Source organism: Oreochromis niloticus, linkage group LG7 (genome assembly GCF_001858045.2).
Source record: "Oreochromis niloticus isolate F11D_XX linkage group LG7, O_niloticus_UMD_NMBU, whole genome shotgun sequence".
Classification (NCBI taxonomy): domain Eukaryota; kingdom Metazoa; phylum Chordata; class Actinopteri; order Cichliformes; family Cichlidae; genus Oreochromis; species Oreochromis niloticus.
The window spans coordinates 56,593,255-56,613,228 of record NC_031972.2 but is presented as its reverse complement, the minus strand read 5'-3'; the positions used below and the strand labels follow the sequence as shown (position 1 = coordinate 56,613,228).

At 38.6% G+C, this 19,974-nt stretch overlaps 1 protein-coding gene across 2 annotated transcripts; it reads right to left on the bottom strand.

The window, feature by feature from the left end:
* Positions 1 to 1,929: 1,929 nt before the first annotated feature.
* LOC100534567 (muscarinic receptor 4 subtype) lies at positions 1,930 to 10,119 on the bottom strand. Of its 2 annotated transcripts, XM_005470606.4 has the most exons (4): positions 9,987 to 10,119; positions 5,374 to 5,596; positions 4,294 to 5,157; positions 1,930 to 2,881 (listed from the first exon to the last, which is right to left on the bottom strand). In XM_005470606.4, the coding sequence occupies exons 2-4, from the start codon at positions 5,563 to 5,565 to the stop codon at positions 2,558 to 2,560; spliced, it is 1,380 nt and encodes a 459-aa protein (XP_005470663.1). In that variant the 5' UTR covers positions 5,566 to 5,596; positions 9,987 to 10,119; the 3' UTR covers positions 1,930 to 2,557.
* Positions 10,120 to 19,974: the final 9,855 nt, after the last annotated feature.

The following is a 19,974-nucleotide window of genomic DNA, read 5'->3' as shown; positions in this document are numbered from 1 at the left end:
CAGAGACGAAGCGCCTGGCTCTTTCTCTATTTTGAATGATAATGTTATCAGATTTGTAATCATTTTTTTTAATTGTACACTAAATACAGATTAAGTTAACTATAAAGTTGACTTTATAGCTGGAAATACATTTAAATTCTCATCTATAAAATGGTGTACTGTTTAAACATTTTTATTTATAATACTGAGTATTGTCAAATATAACTTAAATACTCATTTGGATATCAACTTTCAAACAAAGTATCGCCAAATAAAATATGTCTGTCCTGAAACCTATGAAACTCAAATAGTTTTGTATCACTGAAAACTCTTTCACCACCTGCAACAGTCCCAGGCAGGGTGCAAAATATAAACAGGATAGGTTATAATTATAATGTATTATTATTACAAAATAAATAAGTCTGTAGAATAAAAACTTGTCTCCCAAACTTCTTACCACCCTCTTACTGCTGCTGCTCGGCATCAGCTAGGAGCACGTGCATCTGGACCAAACCAAATCAGGAAATTAGGAGGGGTGAAGCGGTCGGAGGCCGCGTTGTTGCCAAAACCAAAATAAAAGTAATGCTAGGAAACAAACATGTTTCTAAGGACCTTGAGGCAAAAATTATTTTATGGAGACAGGTTAATAATGTTTTTTCTGCTGTTTTCTATGGCCCCCGTCAGTCATGGGCTCTTAGCCAAAATGATCGTCATCATTTTGATTATACAATTTGAACAATATTAACCTACTAAGCTTCTACCTAAGTAGGATTATAGTCTTTATTCAAGTAGAAAGTCGATTTGCTTTTTATTTTTACGTCTAAACTCTTTTGTGGCAGCACGTTTTGTGTGATAACTCTGTAACTGGACAGAGGACTGCACACATGCTAATGCTTACAGCAAATAACTCTTCTCTTTAAAAATGTGAAGTAAATTGCTTTTGGCTGGTAAAATGGATTACAATCTTTCAAACACTTATCTGTATGTGACTTAAGCAACCTCAGCTTGCTGTCTAAGGCCATGTCCACACTAATATGTTTTTGTTTGAAAATGCATTTTTTCCTCTCCGTTTTGGCCTTCCGTCCACACTGAGACGTCGTTTTTGGTCAAGGAAAACAGACCTTTTTGAAAACGCTCTCCAAAGTGGATAAATTTGAAGACACCGTCATATGATGCAGTCATGTGATCAATTCAACTAAGATGGCGTACAGCATTGTACAGCAGTTGTTTTGTTTGCTGTCAATTTTGACAGCCCTTTTAAAGATTAATATCAGTTTGTACATGCTCCAGACAGCTCCAGATAAAACTCGGCAGTTTTCCTTGACATTTTGCCGCGACTTTTCAAAGACCCGGAAAGTAAATAAATGGCAGACAGAAATGACCCAGCTCAATCACCTTACATTTCACGCATGCACAGTATAGGAACGTAGCGTTTTCAGTGTGGATGAAAACAACTGAAAAAGATAGTGTGTACGTGGAGGGTTTTTAGATGAAAACGCTGTTTTCCAATTTATCTGGATTAGTGTGGACGTAGCCTAGGACTCCTGCAACTGGAGTGTTGTTTTTGGTGGAAAAGCCTGGTGTTCAGACCCAAAATCTACAGTTCTTCTAGTTCTTCTGGATCTAAAAACAAATTAGTCCCTAAAGACTCCCAGCATAAAAAAAACATGCCTATGTTATTTACAGCATCTAAAACAAAACAAACAAACAAACAAAAATGGGTGACATCATCATGGGTGATGGCTACCTCTTTCTTTCGTATACAGTCTGTAATCTTGTGGCACTAATTTGGTTGGTTTGTTTAAGTTTTTTTCATATCGGATGATAGCCAATGGGAAACAGTTAATATTAGCAGAAATCAAGAAAAACATAGGACACACAGGTTATGACAAATAACTCTGATTCCAAACTGTCATCCTTTTTATTTACACAAATCAGAGAGAAAGAGGGAAGACACAGGCACGTTTAATAGTTGCACACGTCTCACAACATCACAGATTACAGGTTCCATTAATGTGAAATGTAAGTTTAGCACGACACACAGGACACGCATCACTTCACAGCTGCTAATTCTCTTTTCTCATGTGGATTTAGTATAAAGACATGCTTCATTTTGAGAGCTCAGCTCTAATGCTCTCATAATGGTATAATTTTCAATCACCTCCTTTTTAAACTACCTTCACAAAACCATCACAACAAGCACATTTTAAACAACAAACTGCACAAGTTTGTGTAGAAGTAGCAAAAAGAGGAAATAAACAAAGAAATAAAACTCCAAGTGACTGGTTTTCAAAAGTATTTTCAGAGAGTCATTAAAGCTCATTGAAATTAGTTCCATTTAAGTCTTTGAAAGTTTGACTTTATAGTATGATTATGAGTTAAATCACAGTTTTATTTTCAGTGGAAGAAGGGGGGCTGGGGGGGATTCTACCACCGAAAAACAACATGAAGTAATTGCACAACAAGACCACACTTTATCTATGTATCTATGTTTCCGACTTTCGAAATCATTCTTTAAAAGATTTATCACATTATTCAGACTCCACCACAAACACAGTAAAGCATTTGCACCCTCCGCTCATCGTGCGGTGCGTATGTTCTTGTACTGGCACAGAAGCAGCTGCTTGAAGGTGTTCTTGAAGGTGGCGTTGCAGAGGGCATAGCAGGCTGGGTTGATGGTGCTGTTGATGTAGCACAGCCAGTAGCCAATGGTCCACAGCGAGTTGGGGATGCAGATGGAGCAGAATGTGTTGATAAGCACCATCACGTTGTACGGCGTCCACGTGACGACAAATGCGACCAGGATGGCCATGATGGTGCGTGTGACCTTTTTCTCCCTGGAAGAAATTCCCCTCCTTTTCCACTTTGCCACAGCGTTTTCACTCATAGCGCGCATTGTTACCTGAAAAATGACAGTAGAAGAAGAAAAGAGTTCTATTGTTTCTGTTTAGCGTGTTTGTGTGTGTGTGTCACTCCTGTGTAAGTCCAACATAACCTTCCACACCTGTGTTGGTACCAAATGAGCTGTTCTGAGTATTTCACAAACTGCTGGGATTTTCCAACAACACCATCTCTTGGGTTTACAGAGAATAGTCCAAAACAGAGAAAATATCCAGCTAATGCCAGAGGTCAGAGAAGAATGGCCAGACTGTTTCTAGCTGACAGGAAGTCATCAGTAAACAAAATAACCAATTGTTGCAACAGTATTCAGAAGAGCATCTCTGAATGAACAACAACACAGCAGACCACACTGGGTGCCACACTTTTCAGCTAAGAACAGGAAACTAAGGCTCAAATCATCTCAAACTCATTTTTCGAACATGACTTCACTTTATTCAAATCTCCTCCACATTCACCAAAGCTCAATCCAGTAGCGCACCATCTGGATGTGGTGGATCATCATGGATGTGCAGCTGACAAATGTCAAGTGTCTGAAACAAGTGTGTGATGCTATCATTGCAACATGGACTAAAATATCTGAGAAATACTTTCAGTATTAAATCTCTGTGAAGGAGAATTAAAGAAATTCTGAAAGTGCATCAATTTCACACTGAGATCAAAGAAAAGTAAGAACGACCAGAAAGAACAACGTGGACGTTTCAACCACACAAAAATGCTTCATAGAGCTGAATGAATGCAGTCATGCTAGCTACTCTGTTAGGCTGCCATCAGGCACAAAGATCACTTAAATTAAATCTAATATCACTTTATTCCTTTTTTTTTCTTCACCATGGTTACCATCTTCATTTATATGGTTACCAGTTTACTTGAATAAGATGAGTGGTATTTGGTTAGCTGCTACCTATCTGCTAAATCTCATCAACGTAAAGAACATATCAACTATGTCTGTGGTGTTTCTTAATTAATTAATTTTTACTAAAATTATCTGACTAATAATATGTCCCGCTGTGCTGTTAATTACACCACCTAACTATTTTGTGCTTATTTGAGTTAAATTCAGTTATTTTGTTTAATTTATGTTTGATGCACCCTTAGCACCTCTTTCTGTGTACATTAGCTAGCATTAGCTTACAACTCAGCACTGGACTCTCTTGTCCTAATACTTATTCCCCCCCCCCAAAAACAGATTGTGAACTTCTAGATATTTTATTTCCAGATTATAAACTGTTCCAGGTGTATTCTTTAAACTACAGACACCAAACTTATGATGTCTCTAAAAAAAGACAACTTCTGCTGAGCTATTAAAATAAAAAAACCTTTTAATTAACAACAAACTGATTGACATGGCCAAACCCATGACTGCTTTAAATTGTAATAAATCTGGCCAGTTAAGGATGAATATCTTTTGATTACCTTAAACAGTGTTTTCGTGACTAGCATTTGAGTGTCAGCTGCTGAGTTTTTCCGAGAAGATGGTTGGGCTTCATTTTTCCCAATATTTGAGTTTTTCCGTGACGAAGGTGGAATCTCAGCATCCTTGGATGTCGAAGCCTGAATGCTATCCGATGTAGAGTCCACCTGGTTGGTTCGTTCTTCCTTGCACGGACCGATTCCGTTCTGTTGCTGTTTCTGCTGGAGCATTTCCTTCTCTTTGCCATCTGCAGCCTCCTCCTGAACCTTTTTTGTTGCAGTGGCGTTCTCACCTCCTTCCTCCTGGCTGTTAGAAGGAGCTTCTCCCAGACTAGTGCCTGAGGTCTTCCTGCTGTCTTTCCTCATGCGGCTGCGGCTGGCCTTGGAGATGCGCCAGTAAAGGTAGATCATGATGGCCACAGGTAGGTAGAAAGCCGCGATAGCCGTCCCGAAGGTCACCGCTGGGTTGGAGAAGAACTGGATATAGCACTCATTGGGTTTCACAGTCCTTCCCCCAACTATGAACTGCCAGAACAAAATCGCAGGAGCCCACAGGATGAAGGACAAGACCCATGCTGCTGCAATCATCAGCCCTGCTATTTTGGTGCTGCGCCGCACTGGGTAGCTAAGCGGTTTGGTGACACAAAAGTAACGGTCAAAACTGATGATGAGCAAGTTCATGACTGAGGCGTTGCTCACAACATAGTCGACAGCCAGCCATAGGTCACACACCACTGCTCCTAGGGGCCAGAACCCAATCACAATGTAGACGGTGTAGAGGTTCATGGAGCAGACACCAATAATCAGGTCTGCGCAAGCCAGGCTGAACAGGAAGTAGTTGTTGACGGTCTGCAGGTTCCTGTTTACCTTTAGAGGAACAACATAGAGGAGGCTGTCAGATGCTAATCGTTTTTGTGCAATGTGATGTGTGTTTTCTCATTTCTATTAAATTACCACTCTGTGCTGGGTTGCACATGTTCTAGTCTTATCTGTAAGTCTGGCTGTGCTGTTCAAGGTGTCCAGAGATGGATGTTTGAATCACGCTCATTAATCATGAAGGATCAAAACAGGAAAACCCCAAACCTTTATAGAAAGCATGACCAGGATGTTTCCAATGACAGTGATCAGACTCAGAGATCCAGCAACGAGAATGATGAGCGCTATCTCCAAAGTCGTGTACGGGCTTCGAGAGAAGAGGCCAGTGCCATTGCTGACACTGATGTTGCTAGCGTGGGATGAATTGAGAATCTCCATGCTGTCCAGCATCCTTTGCATGCTTCAAGCTTCGTTCACATATGTGCAAAACCTGAAAAGAAGAGAGATTATGAAACACAAGTTTTTAGTGCTATAGTTTTTGGATGCTTTTTTTTTTCTTCTAATTATTCAGCATCTTTCTATGTGTAGATGCAAAATCATGCAAAATTGTGCATAACTTGCAGCATGTAAATGCAGGTCGCAGGTGTTTTTGTGCTAACAGCTTGCTCCCGGTGAAAAGAACGGACAGGTGTGCAAATAAAGGTCACAGCAGCTTTGTTTACAAAGTCACAGCCACATCTCACAAACAGAAATAACATGTTAAAATGGCTTTGATGCTAATGGAGATGCTGACATGTTGATTCTGAAAAATGAACAGTTTCAGTAGAATTATTGTGTTAATTAATTTTCTTAAGAACTCATCAAACTGGAAATGCTGCAGTCTTTCCCAGCCCTCACTGGGCGACAAGCTGGGTACATACTGGAGTCCAACATGCTTGTCTTTGGGCTGTAGGAAAAATCTGGACCACAATGAGAAAACACACACTGTTACCAGGTTTGAACCCAGAATCCAGATAACAGACCGCTGTAACAGCAGCACCACGGAACAGTATCAAATCATTCACGTTGGCTAAACTTTGCTACATTTTATCCTTTGCTAATATTTATTTTTCCCTCTTTTTCTCTTGTATGTTTAAGCTATGTAAATCTCAAAGGATCTAAAAATAGTGTGTGTACCCACAAAACAACTTTCAAATGCCACAAAAAGAATGCATATGCAAGTGTGCATGAATCTCCATGAGCTTTGTGTGTCTGACTGCCAGAAATCTTAACCAATCCACTCTTTCCTGGGAGGGTAAACGAGGACATCTACAGTTTACAATTTAAAAAAATGCCCTGAGAGAGTGTCTAATCTTTGCAGGAGAGTCATTTCAAAAATATCAAGTTGGTCGCTTCATGCTGCAGGCATTATTTTCTGCTCCTGGATATGTAAAAGGGACTGCCTGGCATATTTGGGTAATATCAAATGTGTGTGTCCACATGAGCTTGTGTGTTTGGCTCTTTCAGACAGATGTCCAAGTAAGCCTTAATAGAAGCTGTGGTTTTTATGTTAAGACAGGAAAGATTCTCCGAGGCTAAAGAAGTGTTATCCGCAGATTTGTGTCTGCAGTGAGAAAAAAGGGAGGATGGGGGTCTTTTCTTTGGCACTGGAACTGCTTGTTCTGCGAGTTATGAAAGCCTGCTTGGGTGAGCGTACAAACAGATTTCCACTGGGGCCACCCACGCTCGAGATTCAGGCGCTCGTGGTGCTGTCAGGTGATTTAGATAAAAGCATTCAGTAAATAACAGATGATATGCATATGGGGATACCGCTTCTTTTAAATTACTACCGAGCCGTGTATTTAAAATGACCCGGGCAGGCAAAACATACCAATTATGTATTTCTATTGTTAAGCACCATTACCGTTACTATTATATTAAAAATGAAGAAACATCAGAAATAGCAGCAAAACAACATGATTTACTAGTCTGTTCTGATCAGAGAATCAATAAAAAGATACTTAGTTGAGACCACGAGGGTTGGTGCATACTGCTAAAACCCTGTAAGTGACTCCATTAGGCCACATGATAACATCATACTGTACCTGAAAGATGTTTCCTTCCTGCTCTTACAGCCAGATTAAACTTTATTACAGCATCTTAAACTCCATCGCTTACTCATTAAAGACCCATTCCGGGTCTTTTCGGTCACAGATACAAAAAGAACATGTGTGTGTGTGTGTGTGTGTGTGTGTGTGTGTGTGTGTGTGTGTGTGTGTGTGTGTGAGAGAGAGAGAGAGAGAGTTCAGAGCCTAACGGTGATGATTTGTAAAGTCAGAAAAATGTAAAATTTATGCACATTAAAGGGAGGACAACAAAAGGTAGGATGTTACATTTGAGTGTTGAGGATTGACTTTGGCTCAAGGTCAAATTTATGATCATATCATTCATCAATCACTTCTCATTAATGAATTGAGAGCAATGAACTGACTGTGGCCCTTTTAAGTAAAAATACTTGTACTACGGTACATAAATATTATCATAAAAGTACAGTTTGCTTTATGGACGTGCTGACGGGAGCCTGTTCTTACTTTGTTGTTAAGTCAGTTATATTCATAACAGCACACTGCATTTTAAAAGCAGTTCACGTGTTTTTTTCTTTAAAGAGTTTTTAAAGAAAAATATGAAGCCTCTTATATCTACAGAAGAAGCTGCACGAAATGTGATATTTGAAAGTGAAAAAAGAAATGACTGCTTATATTAAAAAGAAGCTGCCAGCAGTCTGCCCTGGCTCAATACTCATTTCTTTATGGGCCCCCATGATAAAGGAGCCCATAAAAATTTTAATAGGTCAGCTTTATTCTATGAACAATAAAGATATCTCTATCTATAAAAGGGTATTTTTGGCTACTGCTTCATTTCCTAAGAATAATAAATTCACATGTTTGATTTGGCACATGCCCTTCCTGATGTGACCCTCTCCTGTGTCCGGGTTTGGAACCAGCATTAGGAACACACTAACTTGTAACACCCCGAGGCTGGTTTTGTGTCTCGTCCTTGTCAAACTGGGGATCTGTTGCTGTAAATCAGTTGTGTCAACCACTACATCACGTAGTCACAACAAATGTCCCCTATCTATAGAAGAGCAATAACACGATTCTTGGAGAAGAAACTCTCTCGACATGCCAAGCAGCTGGTTGTACAAAGGTTCACAATACTTAAAATAACTGGATGCATTATTTTAAGTAGTGAGGTTTTGACATTAGGTATTCTCTTGCAGTTGTACTTGAATGCAGCACTTATGTGTCAGTCAGATGTGTTTAACTTTATGTAGCTGTTGTAGTGACTTTACTAATTAGCTGAGTAAATTTCCTTAATTATCAAGTTGCTCAGTGGGCTCAGGCAGAGATTTTCCAACATGACGTAGAGTTCGCTGAGGAGACTGTTGCCTCCTCTCAAGACCATCCTCACTTCTTCTCTCTTCACACTAATAAGACCTACATTACTGGATCTCCCTAATTGGTATGCAGGGCTACTGGAAAGAGTCACAGAGGCAAACCATATTTCTTTGACAGGCACAGAAACATAGTAATTAGATCCAGCAGATGCTGCCTGCAACAGCTGCACCGGTAATATGGTTCTAGGATACAGTCCTCTGGCTGGGCGAGCTCGGTTTAAAAAAGTCTTTGATACCATAAACGATACGCTGGCCGGCTGAAGACTTACTGCCAGATGAGAAGTGGAAACAGCAGGTTTGTTTGCAGAGACAAGAGCAGGTGTGGAAACACGTCTGCGACTGCAGATGTTTCACAGCGCTTACGGGATTTAATGGCTACAGGGATCAAAGTGTGGTAGCTCCATTTTATATTTATCTGTGCCATAGTTTTATTGTTCAGTTCGTTAGAAGACAAACATCCGTCTAACTGTAAAATGTAACACCACACTGAATGTTTAAACAGGATTTTAAATGAAATAAATATGTATAGCACAAACAGTCAGTTTCAGTTAGTTTAAATTGTAAGGTCAACATTTCAAAAGTGGGTTTTTTTTTTTTCACCATCACGTCTCGCAGCAAATGTTCCTTATGTTATGGCCCTAGTTCATACTTGTTTTTTTCATCTCAGAGAACTGTGTCGTGAATGTGAAAAGTGGGAAATTTCACATCAGCCTGAGCTTTGGCTTCACACAGCGGTGTAACTGAGAGAAGAGAAAACCACTGAATGCCCAGTGTAGCACTGAGAGTGAGCCTGGTGGCACTGGTGGGAGAAAACACAAAAATACCACAGCAACTAGAGAGTGAAGGTTTATAAAAATAAAATTGAGAAGTTTCAAGTTGGTGAGTTAGAGGAAATTTCCCATTTAAACTGTTTGTTTTGTTTTTTTTGTAACAAGGGGATTCCTCGGGAGCGGGGAAACCGGGGAATCCAGAGTCTGGATCTGATGCTGAGTGAAGCCTTTTGTGTCAGGAGAGAAATTAAGATTAAACATTTCCTAAAAGGCCTCAGGGGAACAATAGACGCCAGGTTTACTTTGCTCTCAATCCAATCTTTATCAGGAAACTGAACTGAACAACAAGCTGTGGATAAAATGTCAATCAATATATTGATGTATCATTATAATGCTTTAAAATTTCATGTGATACTGTTTCTTTAAAGAATATTCTCAGCTGACTTTGTTTCATTTGAATCAAAGTGGTTATAAAAAAAATTTGCATCCCAATAAAGTTCCCGTGGGAATAAAAATATAGGAAAACATTTCCCATCTATTGACTCTACCGCTGCCTCAGCGAGCAGACATTAAATCTGTTCCACGGAAGTTTTTCCAAGTTTGCATAATTTTTCTAAAAGAGTGTTCTTACCTGCAGCAGTTTGGTAGAAATCTGCAGAAAAATCTTATCTTACCTCATCTGCAGAGAACGACACAGGTGAGCTGTTTTGAAGTCGTCCATGTTACTCTCTCTACTGCCGACACACTGGACCGGAGAGCAAAGCAGAAAGTAACCTGACATTCATGACGCTCCTCCTCTGACAAGAACCAGTGTGTGTGTGTCTGTGTGAGAGAGACAGAGAGAGAGTTTGTTTGTGTGTTAGAAATATAGACGGATAGAGTAGGGAGGGGTTTGTGGGAGCTATTAGTGACTGTGGTGCTGAATCCCTCAAGCTAGGGTTGCAAGTTTCAGTAAGCAGGAGATGGAGACAGACGGAGAGAGAAAGAGAGATGTTTGTTTCAGGACCATGGAGAGCACTTGCTTCTGTGGCACAAACACATCATATTCTCCAGAGCTGTAGGCAATCAAGTGCAGAGAAGTATGAATGGCTGTGGCATGAGATAAAATGGTAAAGCACTATTAAAAAAAGAGGACAAAGAGAGAGGTTCGCTCTGTTACTCTGTTGCTGCAGGACGCTAACCTTTCAGACTGTTGTTTTGACCTTTTAACCAAACTGGTGACGCAGACTGCCCCAGTTGGTAGATGACCTTACTTTGATGGAATTACCACTGAGGATAATGGTCCCTCTCCACAAAACAATACAGTAAATGAAACAAGGACCGTGCTATCAAATAAACCTGCATGTCCTGCATGTAACATAATTGGTATGAGAAAATATCAGATGATTTATTGTAGCTGTCCCATCCAGACTTTGAGCACAACCACAGAACATTTGAAATTCTGAGTATCATCACAGATGTATTTTTGTTTGTTGTTACTTTTACAGTTATATCTTTGAAAACTGCATTGGTAAGGACATAAGTGCCACCTCTATTATTTCTTCATTTGTCAAGAACACAAATCAATATCATTGTCTGTCTGTCTGTCTGCACTTGGGTGTGTTTGTTTCCTGTCTCCTATAAGCCAATTTCTCCAGTTTCCAAGAAACTGTGGCTCATCTTGAGTAATTTTAAATATTAATATATACATATATATATATATATATATATATATATATATATATATATATATATATATATATATATATATATATATATACATATACACACACACACACACATATATATATATACATATATACGGAGGTAGGTATGGATCATTTCTGGAGGCTATGGGCTACAGAAAAATTAGAGTTGATGGATATTTGCTAAGACATGTTCAATATTCTGACATCTTTTACAGCAATAAGACATTTCCACAAAAAGCAGATCTTAAAGAGGATCTGTAGGCTAATGATCATTTCCAGGACCATAATTTTATCCTTGGCCTCAACTAGAGCAGCTATGCATGAGTTACAGATCAAAATGATCCTTCTTGCTTGTACAGTGGACTTTAGTGCAGCTCAGGTCATCAGCTGTCTGAAACAAGTCATTCCCATCTCATTCCCTTTAGGGTAGCTTGTTTCTACTTGGCTGCCACTGAGAAACAGAAGGTTTGAACAGCAGGTAGGTTTTCATGGCTGGAGTTATGTGGCTGAGATGACCATTTTAGGGATATCTTTACTCTGAATGAATAAATTATATCTAAGATAGAAACAAAAGGGTGAAACAAAGCCTTTAGGACTGTCTGATAAATGTTTGCCTCATACAGAAATATAAAAATTTATACATTTTTATTATTTGTATTAATTAAAAAAAATTGTAACCTTTTTGTCATTAATATTGACAATATTTAATTTTTATTTTAAAAAAATGCTATTTATTTCATTATTACTTGAATACAAGCAGAGACACAATAATAAAGATACTTACAGGAAAATATTATTTGTAACTTTAGCTCCATATTTTTAAACAGTGCATTGATTTTTCTGATTTGAAAAAACTGATGAGGACTGAAACATTCAATTCAATTTTATTTATATAGCATCACAAGAACAGTTGCCTCAAGGCACTTTATTTTGTAAGTAAAAGCCCTGGAACAATACAGTGAAAACAGAGAAAACCCCAAGTGCTTTAGGGGCTGTAGGAAGGAAAAAATCCCTTTTAACAGGAAGAAATCTCCAGCAGAACCATGCTTAGGGGGGACAGCCATCTGCTGCGACCGGTTGGGGTTAGGTGAAGTAGACAGGACAAAGACATGTTGTGGAAGAGAGCCAGAAGTTAAAAAAAACTAATAATCAAAAGCAGAGAGGTGTATAAACACAGTGAGTGAAAAAAGTGGCATTTAATTTAATTTACATTGAAAAACATTTGAGCGAGCATCAAATGCTAACTTGATAATATCAACTAATGATTAGAAACTACATGTAATTGAAAACAGCTGATAGACATTTATTGAAAAGCTGGACTTGGAGAACAATACATAAGAAGACAACACTTTCACACATGTGCAGTAAACACACTGCTCAAAAACATAAACGAACACACCAGATCTCAACAGGGAAAAAAATAATGCTCTATACTGATATGGAGTGATTGATGTGAATGTGTTTGTAAAAACTTGGCACATTTACATACGCTTGGAACATTGTTCTGTTGAGGCATCTTGGACTAGAACTGGGCTAATTTTAGTTACGTGTTCATGTGTTTTTAACTAAGAGGATCTAACGTTCAGTCCTGTGAAAAACTAAGCACACCCAATGAGTCAGTAGCTGGTAGAACTGCCTTAAGCACTAATGACTTGAATTAGTGGTTTTCTGGATGACTTTATTAGCCTCTCCAATCACAGTGGAGGAATTTTGGTCCACTCTTCTTTGCACTTCAGTTCATTTAGGTTTATGCACAGCACATCGTTCCAATGAGGTGAATTTATTGCGACGTCAACTCATGGAGCAGTTGTGTCATTTTATTAAAATACGCATGCAGACAATAGGGAGTTGTTGTTCTTTTCCCCTAACACTGGGCAAAACTATCATGATGTGTGTTTAATTTGGACCTGAAACATAGACTTGAAATCAACCTTAATAAACAGGAAATGAACCTTTATTTGGGTGCAGCAGAAAATCCATACATCTTTTTTAAAAAAGTGGGAAGGGGGTTTAAACAGAGTACAAAGAAAACAGCAACAATATGACACAATATAAGTAACTGATACAAACTGAGGCCTTAAACACATGCATGAGGTAATCAAGGGAAGCAGACACAGGTGGGAAAGAAGACACAGATGGAACTAATTAACAAGTCAATGAAATAAAACCTTACATGCCTGTACATACATATTAAAACTTCTAAAAACGTGAACCTTGCTGTGAACCACTCATGCATGCTGTGAAAGAACAGAAAACAATGAGGCTCCTCTCTCTCCTCGCCTCCTCACAATATGAAGAAAAGCTCTGAGGCAGCAGGAAAACGAGGTCATCTAGTTGGAGCCCCAGCAGCTATTTGAATGGAGAAGGGTCATACACAATACCATGCATTTTCTACTGCATTCAGCTCATAGCAAAGATGCAGAATGTATGTTTTAAAAGTCTAACGGACTCGTGATCTCTGGTTAATTGCATGCTGCCTCGTGTGCTAATAGCATAATGTTCATCATGATCCGCGGACATTTACTGTAAGTCTTCACCAAGCCCCGAGCAAATCGTGACTTTCTAATCTCCTCTGCTGATTCATTAAAGAAAGGCTATAATTCATCAGTGTGTTTGGGCACAGTTGAGATTTGGGCCACTTGGATTATTGTTAAGTGCTGGCACTGATATGACCTGAACATAAATTAGTGCTGGATTGCATATCTTGTTCTTTACCATTAGCGCCAATCACAGAGCTACACACAAGATGTTCTAAAACAAATAAATGCTTCATGAATTTAGGAGCTCTTCCCTGTCTCCTCAAAGTACGATCAGATCCCTCAAACACGTGCCCATGATTATTTTGTGTGAGATTAGAAAAGAAACAAAATAACAGCAATATGTAATATTTAGAATCACGCGTGTCATTCGGTTTTACTGCAGAGATTTCTCTTCTGGCTAAAGGATCTTTTTTTGGATCACGATAGAGGAGCGTGTGACTCTTATTGTACAAAAGCCTTTTATCGTTTCTTGTGTTTGAGAATTCTGGAAATATCTTCTAAAGGCTTTGCACTGTGACGCTGTTATTGTAGCAAGAGAAGCAGAAACTTCTCAGATAAATATCAGTTCAGAACTTCCAACGTGTCAGCAGCATGTAAACACAGAATATATCAAATGAATGATGGGAATATTCTGGCTCCATGCTCACAGCTGCTGTTGACTTATTCCAACATTAAAGTCTGTCACTGTCCCGTTGTTGTTGAGTTTTGGTTTCTGCTTTGATTTTATTCTTGTATTCTTGTGTTTCCTGTGGTTTGCGTCCCTCTATCTTGTCATCATGTGCTTTTATCCTCCATTTTCCCGTGTCTTAGCCAACTTGTGTCAGTGTTGGTTAAGGTTTATCTCATGTGTCTTGTTCTTGTTTTACTCCCCTGATCATATCCCCTGGCCTCCTTAAACCTTTCTTATTTCTCAAATTTGTGCCTCCTATGTCCGCTTCGGCCTCCTGCCTGCGAATTGGAAAGGAAACTTTCATATTAGAGGATGTGTCAGTTGCTAACATGCATCAGGAGGACAGAGGAGTGACGAGGCTTGCCAGAGGAGCTGTAATTGAGGATGCATAGGTGTATCCTTTGTAGAAGTGTTTTTACCTTCAACATGTAAAAGAGCCCTCGTACAAATCCCATATTTTATTCACTGGAAAATATGAAACATACCAAATGTTTAAAAGGAGAAAATGTACAATTTTAAGAAAAAATACAGTGCCTGTGTATTTGTTGGTGGAAACACGACTCAAAGCTGTTGATACAGCGCCATGTTTACCACTGTGTATGTGCATCCCCTCTTCTTTTAACAAGAGCCCGTAAACTTCTGGGAACTGAGGAGATCAGCTGCTGGACTTCTGGGAGAGGAATGCGGTCCCAGTTTTTGTGTGATGTAGGATAATAACTGTCAACAGTCCTGGATCTTCTTTGTTGTGTTTTTTATTTCAAGATGGGCCAAGTGTTATCAGTCGGTAAAAGATCTTGACTCCAGGCAGGTCAGGTTCTAATAGCTCCAGTATGAAGTTTAGCATTTTCTTGCTGAAATATGAAAGTCCTTCTCTGAAAAGACACTTTCTGGATGAGACCATAATAATTCCAAAACCTGTATATACCTTTCAGGCACCAATGGTGCCTTTCCAGGTGTGTAAATTGCTAGTTCCATAGGCACTAATACACCCCCATATCATCAGAGATGCAGGCTTTAAACTGAGCACTGATAAAAGGTGGCTCGTCTCTCTACTCTTTAGTTTAGAGGACACAACATCCATGTTTTCCAAAACATTATTTAAAATTATGATTCATCTGACCACAGAACAGTTTCCACATTGCCTCAGTCCATTATAAATGAACTTTGACCCAAAGAAGACAGCAGTGTTTCTGGATCATGTTTACATATAAGATAAGATAAGATAACCTTTATTGGGAAATTCGTTTTCTCCTGTTTACGGCTGCTTCATTACATGACAGAGCCTTAAACTGTATTTGTAGATGGCACGGTGAACTTTGTTCAAATAAAGTGATTTCTGGAACGATCACAGGCATCCAGTATTGATTTTGGGTTTTGACCCTTGCACACACATTTTCTGAAATGTTTGACATTATTATGTACTGCAGATAATGAGATAATTCATTAAGGAGCATTATTCTGAAATTCTTTGAGGGTTGGTGAACATCTGCCCATCTTTTCTTCTAAAAACTCTTTCTCTCTAAAAGAAACTCTTTCTATAACCAGTCATGTTACTGACCTGTTGCCAGTTAAAATAATTAGCTGCAAAATCTTGCTCCAATTGTTTCTTTTTAGTACCACCTACTTGTCCAGTCTTTTGTTGCCACGTCTCAACTTTTGTTTTGTTGCTGTCATCAAATATCAAAATGAGCTGATATTTTTCATTGGGTCGTAAAGAAATCTCAGTTTAAACATTTGATGTTTCCTTTGTTCTACTGTGAATAAAATATGGGTTTATGAGACTTGTAATTCATTGTATTATTTCCATTTTAAACAGTATTCTAATGTTTTTGCAATTGGTGTTGTGGATGCTCAACTTCATCATCAAAGGTTCTCCCATTTGTTGTGTGTGTATGTGTGACAAACAACTCTCTAAATGATCCTGAATAATCTTCATAAAAACACAGATGAAAGTTTTTTTTCTAGTTAAACATCCCTATCTCCCTGAGCTCCTGCTGATTAGTTGTTTCTTGACTCTGGTGCCACCTGGAGGGCTGCAGAAGTGGGTGCGATCTAACCATGCTTCACCTTTTGCCAGCAAAGTCATAACAAACAGAGCAAAACCAGAAATATTTGAACATTTCAGTGTGTTATGGTCTCTTGGATTTGCGATTTAAACTTTCACAAAATTATTTCATGACTTCCTCCTATTCTGTGACACAAATATGGGGTTAATAATGTCGTTAGCAAGAGGTGAGGGTCTTTGGTTGCATGTGTGTGTGTGTGTGTTTGTGTGTGTGTGCGTGTCCCACCCCATGCAGATTTATGACTGCCAATGAAAAGCTTGTGGTGTTTATATATTACCAATGTAGTCAGATCTTGTTACCAGTACATTAGATAGTTAGTGATTTTTTTTTCTTGATTCTTGATATTTAAGGCTCTTTGTGCAAAAACACAGAAACCTGTTTAACACATCTACACACGCACACACACAAACACACACACACAATAATAGTCTCCCTCGGAGTCCCTGATGTCTATGGAGCAAAGTGAACATGCTTACACGCTCACTTTGCGCTCAGTTTAAAAAGTTCAAAGACTTCCTGTTCCTCGCGAGTTACACTGACAGGAAGAAAAAACATGCCACACCCTCCTCTGAGAGCCTGACATATGTTTTCTGACGATTATTAAAACAGGGGGGTTTTCCTGTTGATTTTTGCACATTGTACATGCAAAAGGGGAACCTTTCCGTGATTACTTAGTGTAGACTGAAAAAATGATGGTGCTAGTTTGCATGATGTAGCCATCTCCCAAGGAAATCACATGTAAATTGAGGATATGAATTCTAACCACATCTGTACCCTGTCCCATCCTGTGTATAAACAAAATGATTACGCGTATGATGGTTCACGAAAGGTCAAGCTGACATTAGGAGAGCAGGATTTTGATTTCATCGCCCTCCGTATTCACAGGTCTATGCGTGTTTCAAATTATTAAATTCAAAATAATGGCCCATAAAATAAAATCCTAAACACGACTAAAATCGTGTTTTCCTACTCTACTTTTTTCCTTCTTTTTTTTTTTAGCTGCACAGATTTCAGGTGCTTCGGTCACAACACTCATTTGAATTCTTGGATGTGGTCACTGGGAGAGGTCAACCACAGGGTGTAGCCCTCATTTGTGGACCTAAGCTTATCCGTCCACCACCTGACAGCAGCACAAGAGGCCTGACGGTGTCCCAATAATTGTCCCATTGTCCCAATAATTTCTAACTAATTTATGGCGAAATCAAATCGCATTCACAATTCAAATGCTGGTTATTGAGAAATACTTCAGACTGTCATCGACTGTCTCCTCCTTTATCACCTTTAAGACCTATAGAAACTATTAGGAGGAATTCATATATTGTGTTTTTAGGTTTTTGACATGTCGTTTTTATGTTGGAAGAAAAGATTGTCTTTATAAATAGAATTGATATTTTCCACTGTAGACCTTTTTCATTTTGACATGCACAGTAGGGAAGGCTCAGGTGTGATAATTCAATTTGATTAAGAGTCCTAAAGGGCCATGACCATAAACCACGATGCACAAATCCAGGACCTACCCACGAGTAATATCCCTGTGGGTTCCCTATCATGACCAGTCAAAATATTCATAGTGAAAATGATCTTTAAGGAATACAACTGATAATAGAAATTATAAGAACAAAAGCTTATGAAAGGCAAAAATCTAAATGTGAGATACTTAAAATAGGCAAACTTTTCTACATTAAAAACATGTCACAGCTTTCTTTTTTCCCCACAAGCTTCATATGCAAACATGTTACTGAATGTCCAGAACTCATGACAGAGGCTTGCAATGCAAAACAGCCCCGACAGCACAGGCAAAGTGTGAATTATTCTGCGCTCTCTCACACACAAACACTTCTACGTTGCATAGTTCCACAAAACAAACAAGTGCCACCTAATTGCAGCTGATTTGCCTAAATTATCATGTGATTTTCAGACACTAAAATGTTTGCAACATACCAGAAAAACTCTCCAGCTTCTCTTTTTTAAGACCTGACATTAAATTAAGAGCTTTTCTGTCAGCAGTATAAATGCATGAATTCATTTCTAAGAACATATTTCACTTCATAATACAAAGTGAAGTTCTTTGTATTGGTAAATTAGTATTTGCTAATTTAATTTAACTTGATAGTAATTCAAATTAAGAAATGTTACTGTAAGCATGCTATCAAATTCATGCAAAGATATTGTGGGTGTCACAATCAGAGGAAGTTTATTTATAAGTTGTTTATCCTTGCTCATGAAAAATGCACAAGGTCATGGGAGAGTCTGCCATCAACAGCCAGGTCACAGGTGAGTGTGACCTCACTAAGAGTGCATCAAAATGTCTGCAAACTCTACATTGCACTTACTCTGGCCCCCAGCAACATGACCAACATGCCTCAAGAAGACTGCATGAATGAAGAGCAGTTGCTTGAACATTACCAAGATAAAAATAATATATAGTAAATTCAAAAAAAATGTCCTTCCCTCTTTTTCCTTTTTTTGTTGAAACCACTCTTGTGGCACACTCCAAATTTCCTCAAAAGTTAAGTTATCATTTTGAGCATCATCCATGACTCAAACCATCCTCACCTTCGGAAAGGCCCTTTTTTCTCTTATTTACTTCTCTGTGGACTTTTTCCTCTTGATACAGTCCTCATGGCATACAATATGCAGAAATGTTAATATTTATTTAATAAAACATGTTTCCTAACCAAATTTTAGTCATTATTTTGACACTTTGTTAATTGAAATATTTGCACTCTATTTGCAATAAAAATGGTTGAGCTACAGCTGGTATAAAAAAGTTTACATACATTCATCATGGGCATGAATTTCATGGTAATTTGGGGCTATTTGTGATCTTTAAACAGTTCTTTTTCCAGCATGGAATGATTGTACAGGAGACATCTTTAATGACTTCAAAAAAACGAGGAGTGAGATTTGAATTTTCTCCAATCCACATGGTCAAAAATACACAAACAGGCTAATATAATTCCATACGCTTTAGATCTGGATGAATGTCCCTTAGCATTTGCATCTTGACCAAGCTTCTGCCATAATCCTGGATGGCTATTTGATGACTTCTCTAAGCAGAATTGGTAGAATTCATTTAAATTTGTTTGTTTTTTTGCAAATACCAAACTTTTGAAGTGTAGTCTACAAATTACCAATAAGATTGAGGTTGAAGCTTTGAGGTAGTTCTAGAAACTTAATGTTAGCCTACTTTATCCATTCCAAAACCAGTTTTTTGTGTGCGTTTGGGAACATTGTCCTCTTGCAACTCCCATTTGTGTCTGAGTTTTAACCACCTAGATGTTGATTTGAGGTAAATTTGAAGAACTAAGATGTAGTCGTCCTTCTTTGTTAGGCCATTTAAGTGCAATGTACTAGTACCACTGGCAGCAAAACAACCCCAGGATACAATGCTACCACCAACATGCTTGATAGATGCCACAGTGTTCTTAGGCTTGTCCATTTTAGTTAAACTTTAAGGTTCTGATTTTGGAGCAGGAGTTTCTCTCAGTTCACAGTGATGTAAAACTTGCTTCACTGTGACCAGTGACCCTGGTTTTTCAGCAGTCTCCAGTTCATGGCAGGCTTGAAACATGGTGGTTCCTAAGTTGTACTTAAACATCCTAACCCATTTCCTCTCATCTGAGGGTGACAGTTTGTCTTTTTCCAGACTTTGGCAAAGTGGTAACACATCTGAACATCTTGTACTTATGTACAGT